General features: G+C 40.3%; 1 protein-coding gene and 1 pseudogene across 1 annotated transcript; one reads left to right on the top strand and one right to left on the bottom strand.

Annotated features, from left to right (window-relative positions):
* Nucleotides 1-10,339, bottom strand: part of LOC112064205 (developmental pluripotency-associated protein 4-like) — a 37,427-nt pseudogene extending 27,088 nt beyond the window's left edge.
* Nucleotides 10,340-14,584: 4,245 nt separating this feature from the next.
* Nucleotides 14,585-19,174, top strand: PPP1R3C (protein phosphatase 1 regulatory subunit 3C). The gene is made up of 2 exons (XM_007109791.2): nt 14,585-14,680; nt 16,708-19,174. Exons 1-2 carry the CDS (start codon nt 14,667-14,669, stop codon nt 17,645-17,647), a joined length of 954 nt encoding a protein of 317 aa, XP_007109853.1. The 5' UTR covers nt 14,585-14,666; the 3' UTR covers nt 17,648-19,174.
* The last annotated feature ends 7,936 nt before the right edge of the window (nt 19,175-27,110 follow it).

Raw genomic sequence — 27,110 nt, 5'->3', positions numbered from 1 at the left:
CCGCTCCGCGGCATGTGGGATCTTCCCGGACCGGGGCACGAACCCGTGTCCCCTGCGTCGGCAGGCAGACTCTCAACCACTGCGCCACCAGGGAAGCCCTGTTATTTCCTTTTGATGGATGTTTTGGGTGGGCCTTTGAGAAGGAGGTGACTGAGAGAATTTGACCATTCAATCTTTTACTTTATTCTTCATGCACACTTTTCTATCCTTCTGAGGCTTGGCTTCCCTGGACAGCAACAGGGACTGTAATTAAATTTCATCTGGTGAAACATTGACCTGGTTGGGATAAGTTTAGATTCCAGTTTCATCCTCTCAGGGATAGCTTTCTCTTCTATCTTGCAAATTCTGTGTAATTCTAAGAGTCACAATTCTTTTGAAAATAGACATCAGTTGTTAAATTGGTTCTTAAATATTCCCCATCAGGGATTCCCATTGTTGGAAGACTCTAGAACCTTCAACCAGCTTCAGCATCATCTGGGAACTTGTTACAAATGCAGACCCTCACGCTCTGCCTCAGGTGTACTGAATCAGAATCCGCATTCAACAAGATGCCCTGTGATTCATAGGGACATTAACATTTGAGAAGCACCAGTTTGGGACACCTTCCCTTTTAGTAATAGTTACAACTTATTGGGTACCCACTATCTCTCAAGGGAGGTACTTTAAATTTTAAAAATCTAGTCGTCACAGCAACTTTGCCGGAAAAGGATTATTCTCCTCAATCTGCAGAAGAGGAAACTGGTTCTGAGAGATTTACACTTGTCCAGTTATACTGAGATGGAATTAAGACCAGGTCTGTCTACTCCTTCCTGAAACACTTGACTTAATACTTTTTTCCCTTCCCTTCCTCAGGCCTCTCCAGTCAAGTTAGGGTTGTTTTTTTTTTTTCCTCACAATCTCCCCAGGCCTTTTTTTAAGGAATCATGGTAGAGAAAAAAACAGTAGATAAAAATGCAAAAAGTTGTATATCAAACTTTTGTGGGTAAAAATTTTATTAACAAAATTAAAAATCTGGAGCAAATATATATTTTGGGAAATATATTTGTAACATATGACAAAAGTGTTAATAACCCTAATATATAAAAAGCTTTTATAAATCAATGAAGTACTTTGGTAGAAAAGATAGAAGAAAAAATAATAGGAAAAGGATTAATTAACATGAAAAAGTTCAGCTTCACTAGTAAAGTGTAAAAATGCAAATATTTTTTCATCCTCCAAATTAGCAAAGGGTTAAATGAAAAGATAAAAGCCAATGTAGGTGAGAATGGGAGATAATAGATCCTCAAATATTTATATTATTAAAAATGATGTTTTAGAAGAATATTTAATGAAAAGGAATCATGAGTACCATATATTAGTAAGTAAGAAAGACATGTGAAAAATGTATATGATAATCCTAATATTTTAAGTTAAAAAAAATTTCTACACTATGTACAGGAAAAAAAAACCCTCAGAATAATGAACACCAAAATGTTAACAAGGTTTAGCTTTGAATAGAAAATAGCCCCTACACTCTTTAAAATGAAAGTTTCTCATCTTCAAAGAGGGAAAAAGATCAGACTAGTGTAACTTAAGCCTTAATTTCCCTGTCAAAAACTTAGTAGAAGAGGGGAAAATTGAGTGGTAGCTGGCTGATTTTTCTCTTAAGGCCAATTTACTTCCAGTCGAAATTTTAATTACTGGCTCATTATTATCAGTAAACAATCATGCCTGAAAGGACAGGGCTCCTCTATTAATAAAATATGTCAATTTATTTCTAGTTCAAAATAAATAAATAAAATTAATCATCAGACAAATGTGTCTGAAAAGTATCAAACGATCTGCAGCTCAATCCTGAAAATTAAATGTATAATGATTTCTTTCTTGTCGGGCCAAGTTCTATGGTATTCTGATATTCTCCCTAAGAGAATGCTCTGTCTATGGCATGCTCTTCCCCCTCCCCATTTCATTCAGCTGTCTTCAACCATCACCTCCTCAGAGAGGCCTTCACTAACCACTTATAAAATGAACAAAGAGAAACTTTCTTCCAAATTCTTTAAATCTCCTTATTCTACTTCACTTTTCTTCATAGCACTCATCTTCAGCTTTGCCTAAGTGTTATAATTGAAAAAAATTTTTTTTTGGCCCTTGCGGTGTGGCTTGTGGGATTTTAGTTCCCTGACCAGGAATCGAACCTGGGCCCTTCACAGTGAGAGCGCCAAGTCCTAACCACTGGATCACCAGGGAATTCCCTGAAAAATTATATTTAACTGCTTGTCCTTCCTCCTCCCCACTAGAATGCAAGCTCCTTGAGGACAGGGACATTGTCCACTTTATTCTCCACCCTACCTCCAGAACCTAGCATGGTGACCCGCACCGTAGATACTCATTAAATATGTGTTGAATGAATGAATAGGAAAAGAGCTGAGACAGATGTGAATGTCACTCAATCCAAGAAGAATTCCATAACTGTGGTTATGCTGGGGTGGCTTTGGAAACCCAGCACTGAAGACAATGAGGTGCTTTATTTAGACAACTCACCTCTACCTGGAAGACAGCCACAAACTTCGTTGCCAAGCAACCACTAACTGCTTGTAATCAGCAAATATAAAAGCACATATAATTTAAAAAATTGGTAACAAGGAGGTTTTTCTATACCTGACCAGGCATTTTATTGCTATTGTTCAGTAGACTTGGGGCCGAAAGGGAGATGCAGCTGAAGATTTCTTGCCATAAAAGGACAAAAGGCCATTAGTTGTTTGCTGCCAGGAATAGTAATGCAATTGCAATTTAGTATTTGGAAAGTGTTCACTTAAGCAAACCAGAGCTTTCATTAGTTTTTCTTTTTCTTTTCTTCTCTTTTTTAGAGATTTTTTGTTTTTAACTAATAGACTTTATTTTGGGGGGCAGTTTTAGGTTTACAGAAAAATTGTGCAGAAAGTATGGTGTTCCCATATCCTCCCCTTCTCAGTTTTCTTTATTGTTAACATCTTGCATTGATGTTGTACATTTGTAAAAATTGATGAACCAATATTGATGTATTATTAGTAACTAAAATCCACAGGTTACATTAAGGTTCACTCTTTGTGTTGTACATTCTATAGGTTTTGCCAAATGATAATATAATTCACTGCCCTAAAAATCCTCTGTGCTCCAGCAACTCATCCCCCTCCTCCTTCTCCCCCTATCCCTGGCAACCATTATATTTTTATTGTCTTTATAGTTTGGTTTTTCTTCTGTAATTAAAAAGTGATTCTTGTACATGGGAGAGAAGATGGAAAGAAGTAAATCACAAAAAAATTGAGGGCAGTATTTTGCTCATCTAATTCTTCATTGTCTCTCCAGTATCCAGAATAGTGACTGGGGGATAACTAGGGAAACCTCTTCACATTTTGATATATATCCATCCATATATGTAAATATATGTGTATAAATGATTACATATATACTTATATATACAGTCTCCTGTATATGAAAGGATAATCCATTTATGCTAAGATGTATTAAATGTTTAATATGCTTCAGACATCTTGCTAGGGACTTCATATCTACCCTCTCTTAATCTTCAACCCCCCCAAAACTGAGAAATTACAGATCAGCTCAAAGTGCTTCTTAGCTTAATGTTGGGATTTATAATCTAATAACAATAATACATACTTAATAATGGACATTTGTAGTTTGCAAAAAAAATTTTGTGTGAATGATCTTACCCTCAAAACAATCTTTTAGAGTATTATTAGCTTTATTTTGCTGTGAGTTTAAGTGACTTACCCTACCTTAAGATCTAGTCTTAAGTTTTCTGATGCCAAATCTGCACCATCACACTATTGATTTATACTGAACTCGTGACAAACCAAAACTTGTATTTTCCACTTGTCTCAATGTTTAATCATGTCCTCTTCAGTCTAAACTTGTGCAGTTGTTGAAGATCAGTAATGTATATATTTTTCTTCCAATAAATGTTAAAAAATATTTACTAAGCAGCTACAATTCTGCTGGGAGCTCTGTTTACATGGATGAATAAAACACATTTGGCCTTTGCTCTTGTGGGGCTTACAGTCTGTTCAGTTGACACTTGTTTGATTGACTAGGTTGCAGTGGGGAAGATTTTCTGAGTTTTTTAAAAAAATATTAACTTAATTTATTTATTTTTATTTTTGGCTGTGTTGGGTCTTAGTTGCAGCATGCGGAATCTTTGTTGTGGCACATGGGCTTCTCTCTAGTTGTGGCACGGGCTCAGACGTTGCAGCGTGCAGGCTTAGTTGCCCTGCGGCATGTGGGATCTTAGTTCTCTGACCAGGGATTGAACCTGCGTCCCCTGCATTGGAAGGCAGATTCTTAACCACTGGACCACCAGGGAAGTCCCTTGAATTCTGCTTTTCCATTAAGCTATCAGATGTACTTTTGCATCATTTGCAAGTTCAGGAATTACATTTTATGTTCTCATCCATGTCTTTGGATCTCTATGTTAAACGCTTTATTATTTTCTTTCTTGATGGGTTTAAAGAAGAGAGCTAATGACGGACTCTCTTTGGGTAATGTTGGTCAGCAGGTTTTGTAGCTCAGGTTTCTTCATCTTGTTCACCAGGATATCATGAAAGACTTTATCAAATTATTTCCTGAATTTAAAGTTCACTATGTATCAGTATTTCCTGATATCTAGTGGTTGATGCAGGGACTCTGGAGCCTGACATCTTAGGTTCAAATCCTGGCTCTGCTATAATTAGCTGTCTGATCTTGGACATGTAACAATATGAATAATTTTCTGGCAAAATATAAATGAGAAAAATTGGTGCAAGAAGAGATAGAAAACCAAAAATAATAGGAGAGGTGGAAAAGATTGTTAAACTTTCCCTTTAAGAAAAAAAACACCTACTTAATTGTTTTATAACTGAATTCCTCTGAGCTTCAAAGAAGAGTTAATTTGTATGTTAATCAAATTATTTCAGACCCTAGATAAGTATGGAAAGTTCCTCAATTAATATTATGAAACAAACATAACTTTAATACTAAAATCTGCAAAATGTAGCACAGAATGCTCTGTGGTTCAATTTATGAATATACATGAAAAAATTTAAATAAAACTTTAGCACATACATTTGAAAGATAAGAACAAAGTTGATGACTCACACTACCTGATTTCAGACTTAACATAAAGTCATAATAATCAAGAAAGTGTGATAATGGAAGGAGAATAGTCTTATTGAATAATGGAACAGGATAGAAACTCCGGAAATAGACCCAAATGATCAACTGAATTTTGATAAAGGTGCAAAGGAAATTCAATGGAGAAAGATAGCTTTTTTGTTGTTGTTGCAGTACACGGGCCTCTCACTGCCGTGGCCTCTCCCGTTGCGGAGCACAGGCTCCAGACGCGCAAGCTCAGCGGCCATGGCTCACGGGCCCAGCCGCTCCACAACATGTGGGATCCTCCCGGACTAGGGCACGAACCCGTGGCCCCTGCATTGGCAGGCGGACTCTCAACCACTGTGCCACCAGGGAAGCCCAGAAAGATTGCTTTTCAAATAAATGGGGTTGGAGCAATTGGAAGTCTGTATGTGAAAACAAAAACAAAAGAGTAACAAGAATAACGACAACTTGACTCTCACCTCACATCTACAAAGATATCAAACTGAAATGGATATAGACACAAAAATCTAAGAGCTAAAGCTACAAAACTTCTGGAAGAAAACATAGAAACATAGGAGGAAATCTTTATAATCTTGGGTTAAGTAAAGATTTCTTAAATAGGACATAAAAAACATGAACCAAAAAAGGAAAAAATTGATAAAATGGGTTTTGTCAAAATAAAAAACTTCTGCCCTTTGAAAGACAACATTAAGAAAATAAAAAGCAAGGTGCACACTGGGAGGAAGAATATTTGCAAACAATATATCTAATAAAGTAGCTGTATCCAGAATATATAAATAACTCTTGCAGCTCAATAATAAGAAGTCAAAGAACACACTGATGATACAAATTCTGGCAAAGATGTGGAGCAGCTGGAGCTCTCAAATCTTCCTGGTGGGAATAAAAAATAGTAGAGCAACTTTGGAAAACAGTTTGGCAGTTTTATAGACTTAAACATACATTTATCAGATGATTCAGCAATTTCACACTTAGAAATTTACTCAAGGGACTGAAAGCATTTGTCCACACAAAGGCTTATACCTAAATTTTTATAGCATATTTATTTGTAATAGCACAAAACTGGAAATAAAAAGTCTAAAAGTCCATCCACTGGTGAATGGATAAACAGATTGTGGTACACCCATACAGTGGAATACTATTCTGTAATAAGAAAAACCAAACTACTGATACATGCAACAATATGGATGAATTTCAAAAGTGCTATGTAGAGTGATAAGACAATTCACAGAAGCCTACAAACTGTATGACTTTAGAACATGATATCCTGCTTACCAGAACAAAGTCTGACACTCTTTAAAAGACGGCAGTGAAATCTAGTCACTTGAAACTTAAAATTATAGCATTCAGCATCCAATAAAACACCACTAGGCATGCCAAGAAGAAGGAAACTGTGACCTGTAACCAGGAAAAAAAAAAAGGTCAATAGAAATAGACCCAGAAATGATAGGGATGATAAAATCAGCAGACTAGGATGTTAAAACAGCTACTATAATTATGTTCAAGTATTTAAAGGAAAACATGAAGACAGTGAGGAGAGAAATTGAAGATACAAAGAAAAAAACCAAACAAACCAAACCCCAACAAATGGAACTTCTAGAGATGAAAACTATGACATCTGAAATGAAAAATTCACTAGATGGATTAACAACAGGTTAACATTGCAGAAGAAAAGATAATCACTTAAGTGATTAGGTGTTGGTGAGAATGTGGAGAAAAGAGAACACTTGTGCACTGTTGGTGGAATATAAATTAGTGCAGCCAGTATGGAAAACAGTATAGAGGTTCCTTGAAAAATTAAAAATAGAACTATCATATCATACAATCCAGCAATTCCACTTCTGGGTGTTTTTCCAAAGAAAACAAAAACACGAATTCAAAAAGATATATACACCCCTATGTTCATTGCAACATTATTTATTTATTTATTTAAACATCTTTATTGGAGTATAATTGCTTTACAATGGTGTGTTAGTTTTTGCTTTTTAACAAAGTGAATCAGCTATACGTATATCCCCTCCCTCTTGCATCTCCCTCCCACCTTCTCTATCCCACCCCTCTAGGTGGTCACAAAGCACCAAGCTGATCTCCCTGTGCTATGCGGCTGCTTCCCAAGAACTATCTGTTTTACATTTGGTAGTGGACATATGTCCATGCCACTCTCTCATGTTGTCCCAGCTTACCCTTCCCCCTCCCCATGTCCTCAAGACTCAGATAAGGTTAGATCTTGGCACTGAAGCCTGACTCCATCACTTGACAGCTGCGAACCCTACTGTAGTCATTCAGTCTTCCTGAGTCTCAGTTTCCCCATCTGTTAGATGGAATAATAATAAGATTGGCTTCACAGGGTTTTAATGAAGATTAAATGAAATAAAGGATGTGAAGGCATTTAAAAAGTTGAAAGGATTACTCACATGCAAAATGTTACTGCTCAAATGCTGCCCCTGTGATCTTTACCAATCAAATCTTGCATTTCCGTGTGTAGTTTGCAAAATAAGAACCTCTTCCAAAATCAACCATAGAGAAGACTAATTCCATAAATAGTGTCAAAACTTTGGATATGGGGGTGGGGCAGGACGGAAGCAATCATCTTTTGTCCTATTTTAAGCCATAGTCCTCTGTTTTTCTCTTTAATAGCACTTAATTTAAAAGATGCCCAGTATGGAGGTTCCTTAAAAAACTACAAATAGAACTACCATACGACCCAGCAATCCCACTACTGGGTATATACCCTGAGAAAACCATAATTCAAAAAGAGTCATGTACCACAATGTCCACTGCAGCTCTGTTTACAATAGCCAGGACATGGAAGCAACCTAAGTGTCCATCAACAGATGAATAGATAAAGAAGATGTGGCACATATATACAATGGAATATTACTCAGCCATAAAAAGAAATGAAATTGAGTTATTTGTAGTGAGGTGGATGGACCTGGAGTCTGTCATACAGAGTGAAGTAAGTCAGAAGGAGAAAAACAAATACCGTATGCTAACACATATATATGGAATCTAAGAAAAAAAAACTGTCATGAAGAGCCTAGCGGTAGGACGGGAATAAAACACCGACCTACTAGAGCATGGCCTTGAGGATATGGGGAGGGGGAAGGGTAAGCTGGGACGAAGTGAGAGAGTGGCATGGATGCATTATAGAGAATTCCCTGGAGGTCCAGTGGTTAGGACTCTGTGCAGGGGACACGGGTTTGATCCCTGGTCAGGGAACTAAGATCCTGCAAGCTGTGTGGCATGGCCAAATAAATAAATAAATAAATAAATAAATAAATAAATAAATAAATAAAGTGCTTATTCTTAAAAAAAAAAGCATTATATTGTATCAATACTGTAGCCAGTGATTATATCATAAAATATATGAAATGACCTAAAAGAGTATTGAATATGTAGTTTGTTCTTAATAATCTTAATTTTCTTTTTTCCTGTCACTTCTTCTGAAAGAAAAAACTTCCCTTTTAATCACTAATTGTCTGGGCTCCAAAAACTCTGTGACAACCAGAGCTCAGTTCTGTACGCAGGAAAGCAAGACCTAATGCTTTTTTTGCCCAACATTATTATTTTCGACTGCAGGAGGTGGTTTTTTGACAGGAGAAATGAGGGAATTTTTAAGTGTTTTGTCCTCCTATTGGTGATCTCAAATAATTGCCGATTTTACTGAGTGACTCAAAAGTTTCACTGTTGTTCATTTAAAAAATATTAGTACCTTACTAATAGAGAATAAAACAAGGATTGGAGAAAGTTGGCTTGGAAATGAGTTTTTAAAGCTGTGGTTAGTGGTCTAGAGGATTTATTATACTTCAGACAAATATTAAAGCCCTAGTGAAATGAGTTGTCTCAGTAGGATGTGGAAAATTATTCACCTTCCCCAACTTCCCCCAGTTGGAACTTTCCACCAAGTCAGAGAGGGCATGTAGCAAGTAAACAGAAAGAGTTCTCTGATAGACACAAAGCCATCCGTGTCTTAGACCGAATTTGCTTTTTCTCTCCATGGTTCAGGGAGATACTATAGCATAGCTTGAAAGAGGGGTCTGAAGAGTTTTAAACATCTATTGGAACAAGCAGTTATGAATAGTTATGTCCAGAGCTGGGGGTGGGGTGATGTGATGTGTTTGTGTGTGTGCGTGGGGAGTGGATGGGTAGAGAAGTTTAATTTTGTCACGTAAGAAAGGAAGTGTGGTACCTTATAAATGAGGGATCTGTATTCAGTTTGGATTCCTTCTGCAAAACTCCTCTAACAGCCACAGTTGGCGGTGGAGTCCAAAAGCCAGCTTACACAGCAGAAAAATACCTGTCTTGGGCTTCCCTGGTGGCGCAGTGGTTGCGCGTCCGCCTGCCGATGCAGGGGAACCGGGTTCGCGCCCCGGTGTGGGAGGATCCCGCATGCCGCGGAGCGGCTGGGCCCGTGAGCCATGGCCGCTGAGCCTGCGCGTCCGGAGCCTGTGCTCCGCAACGGGAGAGGCCACGGCAGGGGAAGGCCCGCACACCACAAAAAACAAAACAAAACCAAGAAAACCTGTCTTTAGACAAATCAGCCTGGTGAGTAGAGTTAGAGAGTACCTGCATCTCACAGGCTTTAAGTTTGCAACAAAGAATCAGAATGCAAATTCACAGTGATTCAGAATGCTAAGATTTAGCAAAATATGGGACTGAAGCTAAAGGAGGGTATCTTGGCCCAGACAGAGTCATGAGAACAAGCACAGAGCATCGGACCCACCCGGCATGACAGACCCAGTCAGCCATGCCCAGGAAGGGTCTTCTCCAGGGAGGAGGAACTGGAGATGGAGAAGGACAGGATTTTAGGGTGTTCGTTGTGTCATTTCTCTCTTACTGACTGGATTCACTGATGATCCCAATACTTTTTCTCTTTCCCATAGCCCCGAGTTAAAAAGAAAACTCTCCAAGTCACAAAAATTACAGTGCCCATGAATATGGAGAAACTGCAGAAACTTGAAGATGTAACTAGCAATGTTAGAGAATGGTTTCACCCCTCCAGTCAGATTATTATTTAATTCTTTGCTAATTCCTTTTGTATCACTCAGATCTCTAATTTTGATCAAGATAGTACAGGGAATTAAAAAAATACATAAACTTAAAGGGTCTCTCTCCTTTGATCCTTCCCTGCTATTCCCCCAGCCTGAATCCTCACCTCTAGCAAACCGCTCTCCTTGCTGTTACCCTGCATATCCTGGTCCTCGTTGGCCATCCTGGCCCCTGGAGGGCTCTCCTTTCTCTAACGTCCTGAAGCACATATAGCAAAGGTGCATTATGTTCACACGACCCATTTGCCACTCAGCCAACCTGGTATGGTTACTGGTCCTTTAACCTCTGTGTCCATCTTCCCAATAGATTATTAGAGAGGTTAAGTGTATCACCCTTTTTTGTTCCCCCTCCCCTCTCCTTCCTCTTCACCTCACCTGAGATACTCTACATGTCTCAGGTAGTGTCTTGCACTTTCTTTAACTACTTACTCTTGGCAGCAACAACTGTGCATTCACGACTGCACCCAGATTGTTCTCTTACAGGGATGTTTTAAAAGTAGAGATTTTTTTAAACTAAAAAAATCCAGGCAGTGAAAATGATACTGAAAATTCTTTCAGTGCAACCAGAATGGCCAATAGTATAGTCTACTCAGCAACACTTTTAATTCCTTCTCTTATCCTCTGGGAATATGTTCTTTGAATAGAATGGTGGGCTGCTGGTATCATTTCAATTGTGATCTCATTTTCTCTCTCCTTGGTTGAGCCATACAGCTGGATTCTTATCATCTAAATGCCCTAAAGATGATACTCCGCCATAGGTAAATTCCTGCCAATACCCAAGTCTCACTTCCTCCTTAAAGCTTCCTTATGTATTCCTCAGGGAGCCCTCCCCTTTCTGAAGCTCCTTGGCCTTCTACAGACCATCTTTTTGGTCTTGGTGGGTACCAGTGTGGTGCTTGTTCTTTTCAGAGCAACTCATACACTTGGAGCATGGACTCTAGAGGGTTTTGAAACCTGATCTTGCCATCTACTAGCTACATGATCTTGGACAAGTTACTTAAACTCCCAGACCTCCTCAGTTTCCTCATCTTGAAATGTGGATAAACATCATGGTTTCGACCTACTTGGATTCTTATAAATATTACATGAGTTAATATTTATTTGTAAAGTGCTTAAAACAGCACCTGACCCAAAGTAAGCTTATGTGTCTTTGTTTTTTTTTTTAAAAATTACACTCCTTCATCTAATATTGGTGTTCCCATCCAATGTGGCTAAAGAAGGCAGAAGGAATTAGTGTAAGAGAGAGTTTACTATTCCTGGAGACATGTGAACTGGCTCCTTTCTTTATTTCAGAAATAGAAACCTCAGTTCTTTTCATCAGAACGAGCAGTTCTCCACCTCACTATTTCTACAGGGCAGGGCTTAAAGATCAGTTATAAGGTTCATCCTGTTACTACTGAGTACTGACATTTTAATATTAATAACTCTAGAGCTGAATATTCAAGCACTTTCTTGATTGAGCACTGAAAAAAAGGGCTAGGTTGGAGAAAATGAGTTGACAACCTGGGACTCCCTGCCCCCAGGGTGTTTTTCCCACAAGGGCATGTCTGGTAATGTGTTGGACAGATGCTGGAAGAGACCCATTTGTATAAGCCACACATCATCAGCCCCTTGCTTAGTAGCACCTTAAAATGTTCCCTGGGTATTTCATGAGTTTAAATTTGGTTTTCTATAGTAAAGATTGTAGCATTCTCAAGGTCAAGGGGCCCTGGCTTATGAGTCCTTGCAACCACTGGCATGGCTAGAAACACTGCACAGATCAAGAAGCTCTCATCAGTAGATTTATTATTAAGATGGGTAGGACAAAGCAATGTTTGGATGCTGTTAAACCACAGTTGGAGAAAACCTGCAAATAATAAGAAAACTCCTCACAATTCCTAATCCACTGTGTCTTCACTGGGGCAACTTGTGACTAAGAACGCTAAGAACGCTGATTCCATTTCAGTCCCTCTCATCCCATGATGAAGGGCAGTAGAAGCCAGGAAGAACATAGAAATGAGGGCCCTGATTCCACTAGGTGAAATAAGTCAGGCAGAGAAAAACAAATCCCATATGATCTCACATATATATGGAATCTAAAAAAGCTGAACTCATAGAAACAGAGAGTAGAATGGTGGTTACCAGGGGTTGGGGGTGTGGGGAAAATGGGGAGATGGTCAAAGAGTATAAACTTCTAGGGATCTAATGTACAACATGGTTAATAATACTGTATTATTATACACTTGAAAGTTGCTAAGAGAATATATCTTAAATGTTCTTACCATAAAAAAGAAACGGTAATTATGTGACTTGATGGAGGCTTTAGCTAGTGTTATGGTGGTAATATAACATAACATCATTTTGCGATATATCAAATCAATACCTTGTACACTCTAAACCTACATAATGTTATATGTCAATTACATCTCAATAAATCTGGGGGGGAAGAAAGAAGTGGGAGGCCTGGAACATGCAGTTTAGAAGTTCATTGAGTGACGACTCTTCTTTGGAGAGAGCCCTGTGTCCCTGATTTCTATTTTAAGGAGTTTGGAGAGGTGGCTTTTATGGCATCAGTCAGCACCAGGCGGCAGAAGAGAAAGTAGCTTGAATGGAAAGAAACCCAAACTCAAAAGGACTGGGAGTAGATGGCGTAAGCATGTCAAAGCTTCCAACACAGCTATTGGCACCTAGTAGGTAGGCTATACATGTTAGTTGAATCTGAAAGTCTTAAGTCATTTCAAGATGATTTCTCAGTTACAGAGAAAGTCTATGTTCTTTGCAGAAAAAGTAAAAAATACAGAGAAGCAAAATGACAAAGAAAATTTTAATTACTCATAATATCACTGTCCAAAATTAAGCACTGTTAACATTTTGGTTGAGCATATTCTCTTTTCTATGCGTGCACATCTTACCCCTAAAATGGGATCACAATTTATTCTTCTTATTTTATGTTTCTCCATAACTTTAATTGGTAATATACACTCCTTAGCTCAACATAGGATAGTTGAACACATACTGAGAAACTACGCTGAGTTTTCTCATCTGCACAATATCATTTACTCCTAAGAACAACTTCACTATCTCCATTTTACAGGTGAGGGAGTTGAGGCTGGAACTTGCCTAGATTTGAAAGTGTCAACTCCAAAGACTGTGCCCCCTTTAGCTAGTTTTGGTTGGGCTGAGAGACTAGAAGATCTGCCCTTAGTTGGAGGTTTCCTTTAAAAAAAATCAAGCCCAAGCGTTAAGTACCTTCCCCAGTGATATTCAGCGTGAGTTTCTTTTTCTTTAATCACACCATTTTAACAATTCCACTGTTTGACAGTGATTTAAAAGACACAGGGATCTTTGTACATTTTGTACGTTTTAATGGACTACTGGATAACTAAGTTGAGAGCAGAAAGAGGACATGGGTTTTATAAAAATAATTTATACTAGACTTAGAAATTTAATTTTATGGTTGTAACTGATGGTCTAAAACCTCCCCAACCTGAACAAAATTCCAAAACCTCAGCGAGAGTAACCGGCCCGGGAGAATCATGAAACTTACAGTGTGATATTTTAACATTTTGGTTTTCACATCACTGCCAGAGGACGTCAGAACCGAGTCGAGGGATTTGGGTTGACCACTGGCTCTGTGGCTGACCTGCCACACAAGCAAAAAAGGCCATTTCATTTCTGGCTTTAGTTTTCTCTTCCAGGGAGGAAAACTGAAGAATAGATCGAAATACAAAGTGCCTTTTAAGTGAATGCCTTCTCACTGTCTTATAACAGGGCTAACATGGTTTATTAACAACATTAGTTAGAGAAGCAGTCTACTGTGTGGTGCATTTGTGGGTTCACCCTAACCCCCAAATATACAGCCAACTTCTGCTTGCTCAGGGCAAGGAAAGGGAGAACATGAGCCGAAGCACCAAGCAGTGAACAAGATAAACATTTCAAATATATATGTTTGAAATATATTTGTGTGTATCTATATCATTTATACCGAGATCACTTATATCTGTATCCACACACACACATTTGGAACAAAGCCACAACGTTCTGCGCTCAGATTAACTGTATACAGAAGCCTCCAGAAGCGAAAGGCATCTCCTTCCCCGCAGCCCCGCTGTGCTGGCGCCCGGCCCGGGGCAGGTTTGCTGCATTCCCTCCTGGCCTGCACCCGCTACTTGCGCTACGGTGCTGCCTCCACCGCGCCTCGCCCGGGGTTCCTGTTACGCGACTCAGGCCAGCTGGCCGGGAGTCTCCGAGCTCCCCTAGCGCCCCGCGAGTCCTGCGTTACCGCCGTCACGTCCCGGGCGAGGGCTCGAGCCCCAGCTGAGAGCTGGTTGGTCGCGCCGTCGAGCTCGCGGCACGGCGATTGGTCCCAGACGTCGGCTCACGTGGTCCCGAGCAGATAAGCGGCCTCTCGGGCGCTGCACCCGCAGTCCGCCAGAGCTGCAGCCAAGCCGGGGCTGCGGGGAGCCGGGTGCGAACTCGCGCAGGCAGCGGAGTCCCGCCGCCCTCTGCCTAATGAGCTGCACCAGGTAGGTTCCCTCTAGATTCCCCGCCCCGGAGCACAGGGAGCGCGCAGCTGCAGGGAGGTTGGGCTGCGTTTTCCTTCTGTCATCACCGCACACGAAGACCCTAGGGGAGGGCGGGTTGACTGGCTGCTGACTTGGAATCTGGCACCGGGGAGGCCTCGGAGGTGTGGAGATTTGCTCTGTGCTTCTTAGGCAGAGCTGATTTTGGTAAACGGCATCTTAAACCAGAAACTGCCTTAACGTGAGTCAGCTTGAGTTCTGATTCCCTCATGGATTCCGACCGTATCTCTTGGTCCTGCACAAATGTCTCAAGGACTCGGGCCGCTTAACTCGTGGGAATAGCACTCTGAGATTGCTGGTTGAGTAGGTTAGCTTTGGGAATAACTACAGGACGATGTTCGCATTCCTTGGTCCTCTTCCGTTCTTCTTATGACGGTGTGCCATAGAAAACTCAGTCTCAGAGTTTGAGCAAATGATTATTTTTAAACTCTGGGGCAGGACTTAAAATTCCGGAGAAATCTCCGTATCCTTAAACTGTCTTTCTATAAGTGCAAAATATGAAAATACAAAACAAACCTCCCAAACACCCCCGCCCCCTGCAAAACTACTTAAATAGCTCCTCTAGACATAACTTAGCAGAAGACCTCTCTAAAAATCCTGCCTGTTCACTATTATTAGACCCACAAATATAGCTTTCTCTTTCATTTGTTTGTTCTAAGTTTGTAGGTCTCCCAGAAAAATGCCAAGTCTAATAAAGTAACTTATCTGAATGTTCTTTTATTATCCATCTTATGATAATGACCGTTTGCCTTTGTGCTTAGAGCTGCTGGGAAGACAGTTACTAAAGCCAGACTGAGAAATGTCACATACAGTATACACACACCTCTTATCTGAAGGCTAGGAGAGGGGAAAAACGTCCATAAGCTTGGCAATATACTCAGGGCTAAAGGCCAGAAAAAATATCCTTCTTGATGGATACTTCTTGATTTAGTACTGCAGAGCAGAGTTATGTTTAAATTTTAAATAGCTTTATTATCTTTCTGGTTATAAATATCCATTGCCAAAACATTAGAAAATACCAAAAAAGTACAAAGGCAAAAACAGATCACTTGTCACCCAGAGATAGTTGTTACCTTTTTGTTGTGCTTCCTATTACACTTTTCAACATTTATAAGTTCATATATATAACATATGTTGAAAACAGCCCCGTTTGCAGGTCATCAGCTTTTTCCCCTTAAATGTGGACTTGACATGGATGTCTTTCTTTGTGAAATACAGATTACGTAAAGGTTTTTCTTTTTAAGTTCACCAATTGCTGACTTGCACTTCAGTGGGTTATTTGTGTAAAACGAGGAAGAGCATGATAATGAAAGTGCAAAGATAATCCTCTGATTCACTCTTTCTAGCCCCTCACTCTCAAAACCATTCCATGAGAATTTTTTTTGCTGTTTTTTTCTTTTCAAGTGGATTACTATTCCAGAGAAGTGTAATCAATTCAATAGCAAAATCATCAAAGCAGTTGTTGAGGGAGAACTTTGGTTCCAGAACCTATCTGGTCATTAGATCACCTGGGAAGCTTTAAGAACATATTTACCTCCTTGTCCCCATTCGCAGAAGTTCTGCATTAGTGGCTCTAAGTCCTAGGATTCGGCATTAAAGAAAAGGGAAGAAAACCAACTCCCTAGGCCATTGTGAACAGACAGGTTTGAGAACCACTGGCCCAGAACAGACCGAATGGTTTCAGAGCTGTATTAGAGATGATCCCATCCAAATCTTTTATGTCTCAGATGGAGAAACCGAGACCCCCAAGTGTTTTAACCCATGGCCTATAGCCGGGCAAGGGAAGAGCCAAACATAAGATGCAGCTGTCATCACCTAATACTGTATTCCTTCACTACATGTGAGAGCACCTCCTTGAAACTTACTGTGCTGGCTATAACTTAGCCAACAAAAATAGTACAGATGTATTTGGGGCCAGGCGAAGTGCATTCCAGGTGCAGATGATAACCCCTCTCCTTTTTGTATTCCAGAATGATCCAGGTTTTAGATCCACGGCCTTTGACAAGTTCGGTCATGCCCGTGGATGTGGCGATGAGGCTCTGCTTGGCTCATTCCCCACCCCTGAAGAGCTTCCTGGGCCCTTATGATGACTTCCAACGAAGAAATTTTGTGAACAAATTAAAGCCTCTGAAGCCGTGTCTCAACATAAAACAGGAAGCCAAAACACAGAACGACTGGAAGCCTTCACACAACCAAGCCAAGAAGCGGGTGGTGTTTGCGGACTCCAAGGGCCTCTCCCTCACCGCCATCCACGTCTTCTCGGACCTTCCGGAAGAGCCAGTGTGGGATCTCCAGTTTGACCTCTTGGACCTGAATGATATCTCCTCAGGCTTAAAACTCCACGAGGAGAATAACTTGATTTTAGATTTCCCTCAGCCTTCAGCTGATTACTTAAGTTTTCGGAACCACTTCCAGAAGAACTCTGTCTGCCTGGAGAACTGCTCTTTGCAGGAGCGAACGGTGATGGGGACTGTGAAGGTGAAAAACATGAGCTTTGAGAAGAAGGTTCAGATCCGGATCACTTTTGATACCTGGCAGAGCTACACGGATGTGGACTGTGTCTACATGAAAAACGTGTATGGTGGCTCGGAGAGTGACACCTTCTCGTTTGCCATTGACCTACCCTCCGTCATCCCAACGAAGGAGAAGATTGAGTTCTGCATCTCGTACCATGCTAACGGGCGGGTCTTCTGGGACAACAATGAGGGTCAGAATTACAGAATTGTCCACGCGCAGTGGAAACCCGATGGAGTGCAGACGCAGAGGGCAGCCCAGGACTGCACCTTCCACCAGGCGTCCCCGAAGGCCGAGCTGGAGTCGACAGTCTTCGGCAGCCCGAGGCTGGCCAGCGGGCTCTTCCCAGAATGGCAGAGCTGGGGGAGGATGGAGAACTTGTCCTCTTACCGATGAATGAAGCAACCTAGTGGCTGGTCTCGACCTTATTCCCCGTGTAATTCTAGGTCTGTGTTGCTCAATATTAGGAAGGCATTGCTCCTTTCCTTCAGTAGGTTTAGCTTGGAACTTTTGAGACCTGGCTACAAAAAAGATAGCCCCTTGAGAATTTAGTGTGGGGTTCTATATGGATGATGCTGCCCCATTTTGCTGTGGAGGATCAAGTAACAGCCTGGAAACCCTATTTTTATAAAAGCAATACATCGTCAATGCCCTTTTCTCCTTCCCTCTCAATTCACTGGCTTTCACGTTGGGCAAGAAAAGGTTGAGGAAGGACAGTGGATGGTGACAGAAAGCTGTGTTAATGGTATGAGGAATGTCTGAAAAGTATCCCCAAAGGGCTCTGCAACTCAGGTCAGAGTAGGAGCGAGAGGTCTGATACCTAACTGTCGGTGAGAAAATGTAAGGTTATTTTGTGTTTTTAAGTTGGTTTTACAGTTCTCTCCCAGGAAAGTAATTTGTAGAGGGGAGGAAAACATCCATTCTATGTATTCTTGTGGAGAAAAACCCAAACAAACTTTAGGAGTGTTGGGTGGTACTGGGGAAAGTGAATTATAATTCTGGGGAATCAAGATTGTACGCGAAGCCTTTCCGTTCAAACGTGACTTAACAAAAATCATGATTTGGGGAGAGCTTAAGCAAACCTGGCTTTGCAGTCCTAATGGGATAAGTGACCTTGCTTGTGATCAAGGTACCATGCTTGGGTTCTTAGTATAGATGCTGCCTGACCAAAAAACCCATGCCATCATCGTTGGCCAACAACTCGTAGGGACTCTTATGTCATGTCAAGGATCGCTCTTTGCCGGTGCCTTGATTAAACCAGAATGTTGTAGTTGCTTAACCCGAGTATGTGAAGGGTCATCGGATAACCTGTGAGCATTTGGCCTCATAAGAAGGCCCACTCTGTATGCTGGCATTCCTCCTGCAAAACTGTTGTATCTTCAAGAGTGTTGTTGTCAGTGTACACTACTCGCATCCTTCATATTGAAGGTGACTCATTTTTCTGCCACACTTTTTCGATGTGATGTTGGAAGTGAGGCTTGACACTGATTCTCAATTTAAGAATCCAGTACCTTGCACATAAAAGTAGCCATTTCTGTTTCTTGCCTATATTCTTCTTGTTATTTTAAGTCTTCCTACCAATATCTTTAAAGTCAACATTTGTTTTTAATGGATGTGAATTGTTTTGGGTGTGTTGTAATATACTTGTTTTGGAGCGTGCATAAATCCATTCTGTAAAATCTTCAGAACAGGAGCCTCTGAATGTTTGCTTCTGTCATTGTGCACGTCCACTGAGGTGTTCTGAGAATGCAGTTAATTTTAACACGTGATCTGCCATGCTGGAAGCGTACTAGTGGAATAACTCTGCTATGACGGTGTTTGAAGTTTGGCTAGCACCCACAATTTTTCTGCTCTAAATATTTCACTCTCCTATAGCTAGCCTCTGTGAACTTGTCACTTTAAAAATAAAAACGTTTGATATAAGATCGGAGCATGTTTTCTTTCTCAAAGCCACAGTTAGTTGAATAAGAAACCATCAACTGATATTCTCCTGTTTTGTTTAAGAACAACTGAGCAAGGTTAGTTTGGACCAGGAATTGGATCCACCTGAAGGTATTCACGTGGTCCCAGTCTCATTAGTGAGAATTTCCACCTCGTGACCATTGGGGCTGGGGTCCAGGGGCAGTGACTTGAGCTGCTGGGACTGTCCCCCTGACTGTCCCCATCTGTGCTGACTGCTCATCATGTGTACTCTCTGCTGGGTCAGGTTTACCTTGGGGACCACCTCTCGAGAGTCTTTGAAATGGGGGAAGGGATGGTGTGGGAAGGGCTGGAGTGGCTTCTACCTCCTGAGATCTGGCTCCCGCCTGAAGGGGCAAAGCTTGGAGCTGCATGGAAGGTGTAGGGAGGGGGCAGTGGGCATCAGTCCCAGACTGAGGGGGAGCTCAGCTCCTTGGGGTGTGAGGCAGCAGGTCTAGGAACCAAAGTTGTAGTTTCAGTTCTTGCCTAAAATGCCAAAAATGGCTTCTGCACCGTGTAACTTAAGGGGGAATAAACGGCCAACCTAGAAAGGCCCAATTATGAAAAACAAATTTAATCATATGGTAACAGCCTCTTGATCAGAAGTTGTAAACCATAGGCCTACAGGCTGTATCTGGCTGCATATATTTTTTTGATACTTTTTTTGGGTTTCTTTCTCTCTCTCTGTTTTGTTTTTTTTTTTAAAGAGAATTTATTTCCAAGAGCAGACCGTCAGCAGGCTACATTAAAAATAAAAAATCTAGATTTCCTTTTTTCTCAAAAAGTTGCAAGGTCTTTCCTCATGGTGACAGTTTCCTGGAGTTGAGTAGCAGCTGCCTCCTTTATAGATGGCCTACACTTGCTTTTTTTTAAAATTGGAGTATAATTGCTTTACAATGTCGTGTTAGTTTCTGCTGTATAGTGAAGTGAATCAGCTATATGTATACATATATCCCTTCCCTCTTGGACCTCCCTCCCACCCCACCTCCCATTCCACCTAGGTCTTCATAGAACCCTGAGCTGAGCTTCCTGTGCTTTATAGCACGTTCCTGCTAGTTATCTATTTTACACATGGTAGTGTATATATGTCAATTCTAATCTCCCAGTTCGTCCCCCTCCTCCCTTCCCCCCTCCCCCAGTGTCCACATGTCCATTCTCTATGTCTACGTCTCTATTCCTGCCCTGCAAATAGGTATATTAACGCATATACGTGGAATCTAGAAAAATGGTACAGAGGTACTTGCTTGTTTTGTCACCCCTGCTACATTCTTTTGTGCCGTCTGCCTGACTTCTGTAGGCGCTGGAGTTCACGACCCTTATTTGATTTCCTCTGGCTCTCTGTTCATGCTGACGGTTGGGTGAAGAGAACCCTCTTCCCACAGGATGGAGAAAAATTAAATATGGGTCTGACAGGAAACTTGAAGACCCTGGGATGCAAATGTCTGCCTTTATTAAAGAAACTCAGATTCAGAGAGGGAAAGTGACTTGTTCAAGGTCCCATGGCAGGTTGAGTCGGCCTGGAACAGTGACTTCCAGGCTGGACGGTGACTGTTTTTTTCTTTTTTCTTTTTAAAAATATTTTTTATTCTTTTGCTTTTTTTAAATAAAAGTTTTTGTTTTTGTGGACAGTGACTTATTGCCTAGTGTTTTCCTTTCCACTTCTTCCTTGAAGTCTTCCCTGAAGACCTTCCTTTCCTAGCTGCCCGCTTCCTTTTTTTTTTAAATTAAAAATATTTTTTATTGGAGTATAGTTGATTTACAATATTGTGTTAGTTTCTGCAGTACAGCAAAGTGAATCAGTTATACATATGCATATATCCACTCTTTTTTTAGATTCTTTTCCCATATAGGTCATTACAGAGTATTGAGTAGAGTTCCCTGTGCTATACAGTAGGTCCTTATTAGTTATCTATTTTATATATTGTAGCGTGTATATGTCAATCCCAGTCTCCCAATTTATCCCTCCCTACCCCTTTCCCCCCTGGTAACCCTAAGTTTGTTTTCTGACTCAAATTCTGTTTTGTAAATAAGTTCATTTGTACAATTATTTTAGATTCCACATATAAGTGATATCATACGGTGTTTGTCTTTCTTAAAGAGGGAGTGATTGCCAGGCAGGCATGACTCTGGTCAGCTCTTGCTGGTCACCTCTGCCAGCTCCACCCAACACTGGCTTGTCCCCGGGCTGCACGTGAACTGAAGGAGGAGAGCCTGGTCAAAGAGCAGGCTGTTCCTGAGTGTTTCCTATCGAACAGAATCATCCATATTTCACATCCTGATACCTCACCTCATAGCAGAAGCAACACTGCTTTTAAAATTTAACATGGAGAATGGCTTGAATTTGGGGTGCATGATATTCTGTTCCAGAGAAATAAGGCTTAATTTAGTTATTTAAGGAAGGACTTTGTTCTCTTCTAGATTTATGGCTTTCCTTTTAGTTTATCCCCACCCCGAAGGGCTGGAAATCCCTAGTGCAGTTAGCGGACTGTGCATTTGTATCATTGTGAGTCCCAAAGAGCTGCCCAAATCTGGGTGATCCTCCAGGCCCCAAAGAGAGAGCCTCCTCTTCAGCTTTCATTGCCAGGTTCCCCACAGAGGTTTTTTGTTTTTTTGTTTTGTTTTAGCAGCTTCTGGGAGTTGTGGCCTAAACAAACCCTCTAGATCGTGGGCAAGGATCCCAAAGTCAGAGCAGTACCTTATATGCAGTTTTGCTGATTTCCTGCCTCTGGACCCGTCCCTCTTTCTGCCAATGAGTGGGCACCCACTACTGGGTTTATAGGATCCCTCTAAGCCAGTGGTCCTCAACCTTGGCTACATATCAGAATCACCTAGAGAGCTTTAAGAGGACTGATGCCTGCCTCCCTCTACCCCTCTCAGATTCTTTAGTAATCATTCTGGGTTGTGGCCTGGGAATTGGATATTTTTGAGAGCTTCCCAGCTGTTTCCAATATGCATCAAGGTTGAGGACCCCTGCTTTACGCTGCGGGAAGTGAAGTGTCTTCAACTTCTCCATTTCAGAGGAAGTCATATGTGGTTCAGAGGATTCGTCCACTCACTTCTTTTTGCAGATGATGAAATGGAGGCCTAGAGTAGTTCAGACTTGCTGACAGTTACAGAAATAGTACGGCCTGGCCCCCTGACCCCTTCTCCCAACACCCTTGCCCCTGCCCATATCCTCTCCTGCTAAACAAGCTGAACACGGACTTCTTAGTTTTACCAATCTTTCCACTCACTTTTCTCTTCTTTGATCTTTTTATATGGTGGTATGTTAATGAGGAGGCCTTTGGTTGCAAGGGACACGATCCTCTGGCTCAACTAGCTTAAACAATAAAGAAAATTTATGATCTCACAATACGAGTCCCAAGGTAGGTTGTTTTCCAAGTTGGTTAATTTAGTAGCTTTAAACTCAGGTTGTTTTCATTTTTTGTCCTCCCATCCTCATTACTTTTGATTGTGCCTGTGCTGACTTGCTTCCTAATTATAAGAAGGCTGCCACAATTTCCAGGCATCATATGCAGACACAACGCCACTGAGGAGAAGCAGCGGCCCATCTCTTTCTTGTGTCATTTTTTATGAGTGAATAGACATTTCCCAGGAGTTCATCTCACCCTCCACCAAAGGCTCCCCACCCCTCACTATGTTTCACTGACTAGACTTAAGGCACATGCCTGTACATAAGCCAATCCCTGGACAGGTGAATGGGACTCTATGATTGGCTCAGAGAAGTAAGGAATCTTCCTCCCCCTTCACCACCCCCCCGACCCCGATTCCAACCAGGAGCTGGAGGAGGTGCAACGTCTGAAACTCAAAGCTGTACAGAGGAAGGAAATACTGGGACTTCATCATATAGGTCCCCTTGGTACAGCCTTTTCTAAATGGTTGAGGCCCAGTGTTTCAGTGGCAACTTATCTCCAGGTGTCATGGTTCTCATCTTTAAAATGGGGATAACATTCAAACCTCACGAAGTGGTTGTGAGAATAAAATAAGGTCATACGGATGAAGTACTTAACAATGATAGGGGGTAAATAAGTGTAAGTTGTTACTAAAATTAATACCTGGTGGTAAAAAGTTTCCTCACAAATATTCATTCTCACAGTGTGTTTCTTATTGAAGATGAATATCAATTTTGGGGATTCTTTTCTCAAATAAGGACTGCTAGTACTAATATTAATATTCTGTGTTCCTGGCTCAGAGTATCTGAAAGAGCTTGGTATAGTAAGTAGTAAGAGTCACTCCCCATCCAAAAAATATTTCTAAAACACTAACTATGTGCTTGGCATTGAGTGTAGAGTGATGAACAAAACAAACATGATTGCTGCTTTCATGGAGCGTGAGTATTGGAGACATTTACACATCTCTATAATTTTGTAGTAGCACCCCTGCTGAGTAATTTTGGGCAAGTTGCACTATCATCCTAGCCTCAATTGAATTCTGTGTGAAATGAGTTAATTATTTACAGGGTTGCTGTGAGGCTTAAATAATAATAACAATGGCTAACACTTATATAGCAGTTACTATATGCCAAACATTGTTCTAGGTACTTTACACATATATTAACTCATTTAATTTTCACAACTGCTCTATCAGGTGGTTTTCTCCTTAGTTTCATTTTACAGATGAGGAAACTGAGGCACAGGCAAGATTTGTGACTTGCCCAATGTCAAATATTTAGTTAGTAGGTATTGAAGCTAAGATTGGAGCCCAGACTTAAAGAGTCCATGGTCATCACTTCTATACTATACTGCTTCTCAAAACTCTTTATTCACAATATGCCTTTTAGTTATTTTGTCCATTTCTATTTAATACAATTTTGGATAAAGTTGAGTTTATGTCTACCATTTTATTATTTGTTTTCTATTAGACCCCCTTGTTTTATGTTCTTTTTCATTTATTTCTTGCCTTCTTTTGGATTAATCTATTATTTATTTATTTATAATGGTTATAATTTATTTTATTTATTTATTTTTTGGCTGCACCAAGTGGCTTGCAGGATCTTAGTTCCCCAACCAGGGATCGAACCCATGCCCCTCGCAGTGGAAGCGCAGAGTCCTAACCACTGGACAGCCAAGGAACTCCCTAATCTATTTTTTAATGATTCCATTTTTTTTCCAGTTTATTAACTTGTTTACTGTTCTTTTGTTGGTTACCCTAGTAATTACAACACACATTATTATTTTTACCACTTTTTTTAAAAAATAAAGCTAGGACCTTAAAATACTTTGCCATCCAAATACCTTTTGTATTGCTATTTTGCATTTTAATTCTAAATATATTTTAAACTCCATGAGATGTTGTCATCATTGTTTTCTTCAGTTATTTTATATTTATATTTATATTTATCCATTTACTTACATTTTCTGTTTTCCTTCTCTTCTTGTATTTCTGTGTTTCCATCTTGGATCACTTTTCCTTCAGCCTTGGGGAAAAGCCCTTTTAGTATTTCTTTTAGTATAGTTATTGGTGCAGAATTCCCTCTTTTTTTTTTTTGTTGAAGACATCTTTAGCTTTCATTTTTGAAAGACAGTTTCACTAGGTGTAAATTTCTAGCCAGGAGTCTAGGTAGGGGTTAGAAAATCATCTGCTAATTATTTCTTTAAATATTTCTTCTGTCCCATTTGCTATCTCTTCTCTTTCTGGGACTCCAATTGAACTTATGTTATACCCTTTCACTCTGCCCCAGTGTTTCATCCTCTTTTCTCTATTTCCCATTATTTTTCTCTCTGGGCTTTACTCACATGTTTTCTATTCACTAGTTCACTTAAACCTCTCTTGCTGTGTTGAACCCTGCTTTTAAATCCATTCTTGTGCTTTTAATTTCAGTTATTGTCTTTTTTAGTTCTAAAATTTCCATTTAATTATTTTTGATAGTTTCCAATTCCCTGTGAACTTCTCCATATTTTCATCTATTTTTCTACCCTTTCCTCTATTTTTCTTGAAAATATTGATAGTTACTTTAAAATAATTGTCTGCTAATTCTAATATCTAAGTCTCCTTTGGGTCTGATTATGTTATCTATTTTCTTCTTGGTTTTTATTCATGTGGTCTTGTCTTTTGGCATCCTAGTAACTGGATTGAATGACAAGTATTGAGTGCAAAAAGAAAATAGATATTATTAGTAGTTTTTTAAAAATAGAGGAAAAGATGGAGAAAATAGATGAAAGAGAATTTCACTGGATGTACAATCTTCCTCCAGAGAGTAGTCACCCTTCCCTCTGCTAGACATATAGGGTTAGGACCAATCATCCTAATCCATTCAGGAACTGAGCTGAATGAAGGCAGGATTGCAGTCATGTTAAAGATTTTTTATCTTTCGTTCACCCCTACACTTAAGTTGTGGCCCTCTGAGGCTGAGAGTTTGGTGTATACACCAGGATTCCTCCTACTGACAGGTTTTAAACTCTAATCCTTGTTTTCTCAGCACCCCTAGACTGTCAAAACCTCCACTCTGCTTTTGCGGTAAGCTGTTTAGCCTCCTGCCCTTTGTAGCTTTGAAATTTGCCAAATATCTTGAGTGGAAAATGAACTGAGTGTCAGGTTCAGTTTTATTCACACCCTCTCACCAGAATATTGACGTCTGAAGTCTTAAATTTTCTTTTTTTCCAGATCCTTGAGGCCATCAATACCTCTGTCAATGCCACTGGTCTTCTTCCAAGGCAAAGTTCAGACTTTCAGCTTCTTGCCCTTGTCCAGAATCAGCAAACACATCCAGGTACAAACAGCTGCAGTGTGTTAGCTCACCTTAGCCATAAAATCTAGTTGTTTTAGTAACTTTCCAATGCTTTTAAACAATTTGTTGGTATTTTCCCCTAGATTTTCTTGTTGATCTTCATGTTAGTAATGGTCTGCCTCAAGTTACTCTATCATATTCAGAAGTGGTGGTCTATCTGATCTTTAATTCTCTCTGTACAGGTTCTCCTTATTTCAAGTCCCTGGTTGTCTCAACAACAGCTCAATGTTTTCAGACTTTTTATTGTCGTCATATTTTATGTGGCTTTTCTAGTTGTTCCCATTAGGAACGTTGGTTTACTGCAAGCTCTTCTCTCATAACTCTATACAGTTCATTGCCTTATCCTATGTGAATTTCTTCTAGAAATCTAAGGAGAGGGCATAAGTATACTTTGTTATTGTAAAAATTGAAGAGTATATCCAGGATCCTAACCTGGATAGAAAGCGATTTCACCTTTGTCCTCTAGAAGCATTTCAGGGATTGTTCTAATACCTAAAGAAGTGCTTCATAGTAACCCCAAAGTTATACCCTGTACAACATGACCAAGATGAGAATGGCCTTGAAAATGTAAAAAGTAAATAAAAAGTCTAGATTATTCCCCATCAAAACTCTCCCACTACAAAACACCTAAAAGTGATAGATAAAATATTTTCTACTTATATTTATAAAAGCTTTACTAAGCTGGGAAGAAAGTAAGGCTGGCCTTAAAGGCTTCCTCTGCCCCCTAAACAAAAAGCGAAAGCAGAACTCTAGAGAGGTAAATGGCTGGCACCTGTCCTGAAGTCACCTGTTAATCCCCAGGTGACCAACATTGTTTTTTAACATCTACAGCTGCTATGAGGAAAGAAGCTGCATTAAGGTGTGGGTGGGGTCACAGCGAATATCTAATATAGCCAGAACCACGAAAAGATATACCCTTGGTAAGAAGAGGATAAAACCCTCTTACAAAGAAATTCAACTAAGAAAGATGCCTCTACCTCTGGGTAGAGGGAAAAAAAAATCCTCCTAAAATTCATAACCACAATCTGGCCCTCATCGGGATTTGCAATCTGAATTCACATTCCCGTGTTCTGAAAAAACTCAAGCAGAAAATTTATTTTAAAATGGCTCCTGGTTGCAGTACCCACAGGTTTTTGGTAGAAGCAAATATAAGTGCTCTGTGTAAGAGTGTAC

Source organism: Physeter macrocephalus, chromosome 20 (genome assembly GCF_002837175.3).
Source record: "Physeter macrocephalus isolate SW-GA chromosome 20, ASM283717v5, whole genome shotgun sequence".
NCBI lineage: Eukaryota > Metazoa > Chordata > Mammalia > Artiodactyla > Physeteridae > Physeter > Physeter macrocephalus.
The sequence above is the reverse complement of the archived record's forward strand: the minus strand, read 5'-3'. Positions and strand labels throughout refer to the sequence as shown.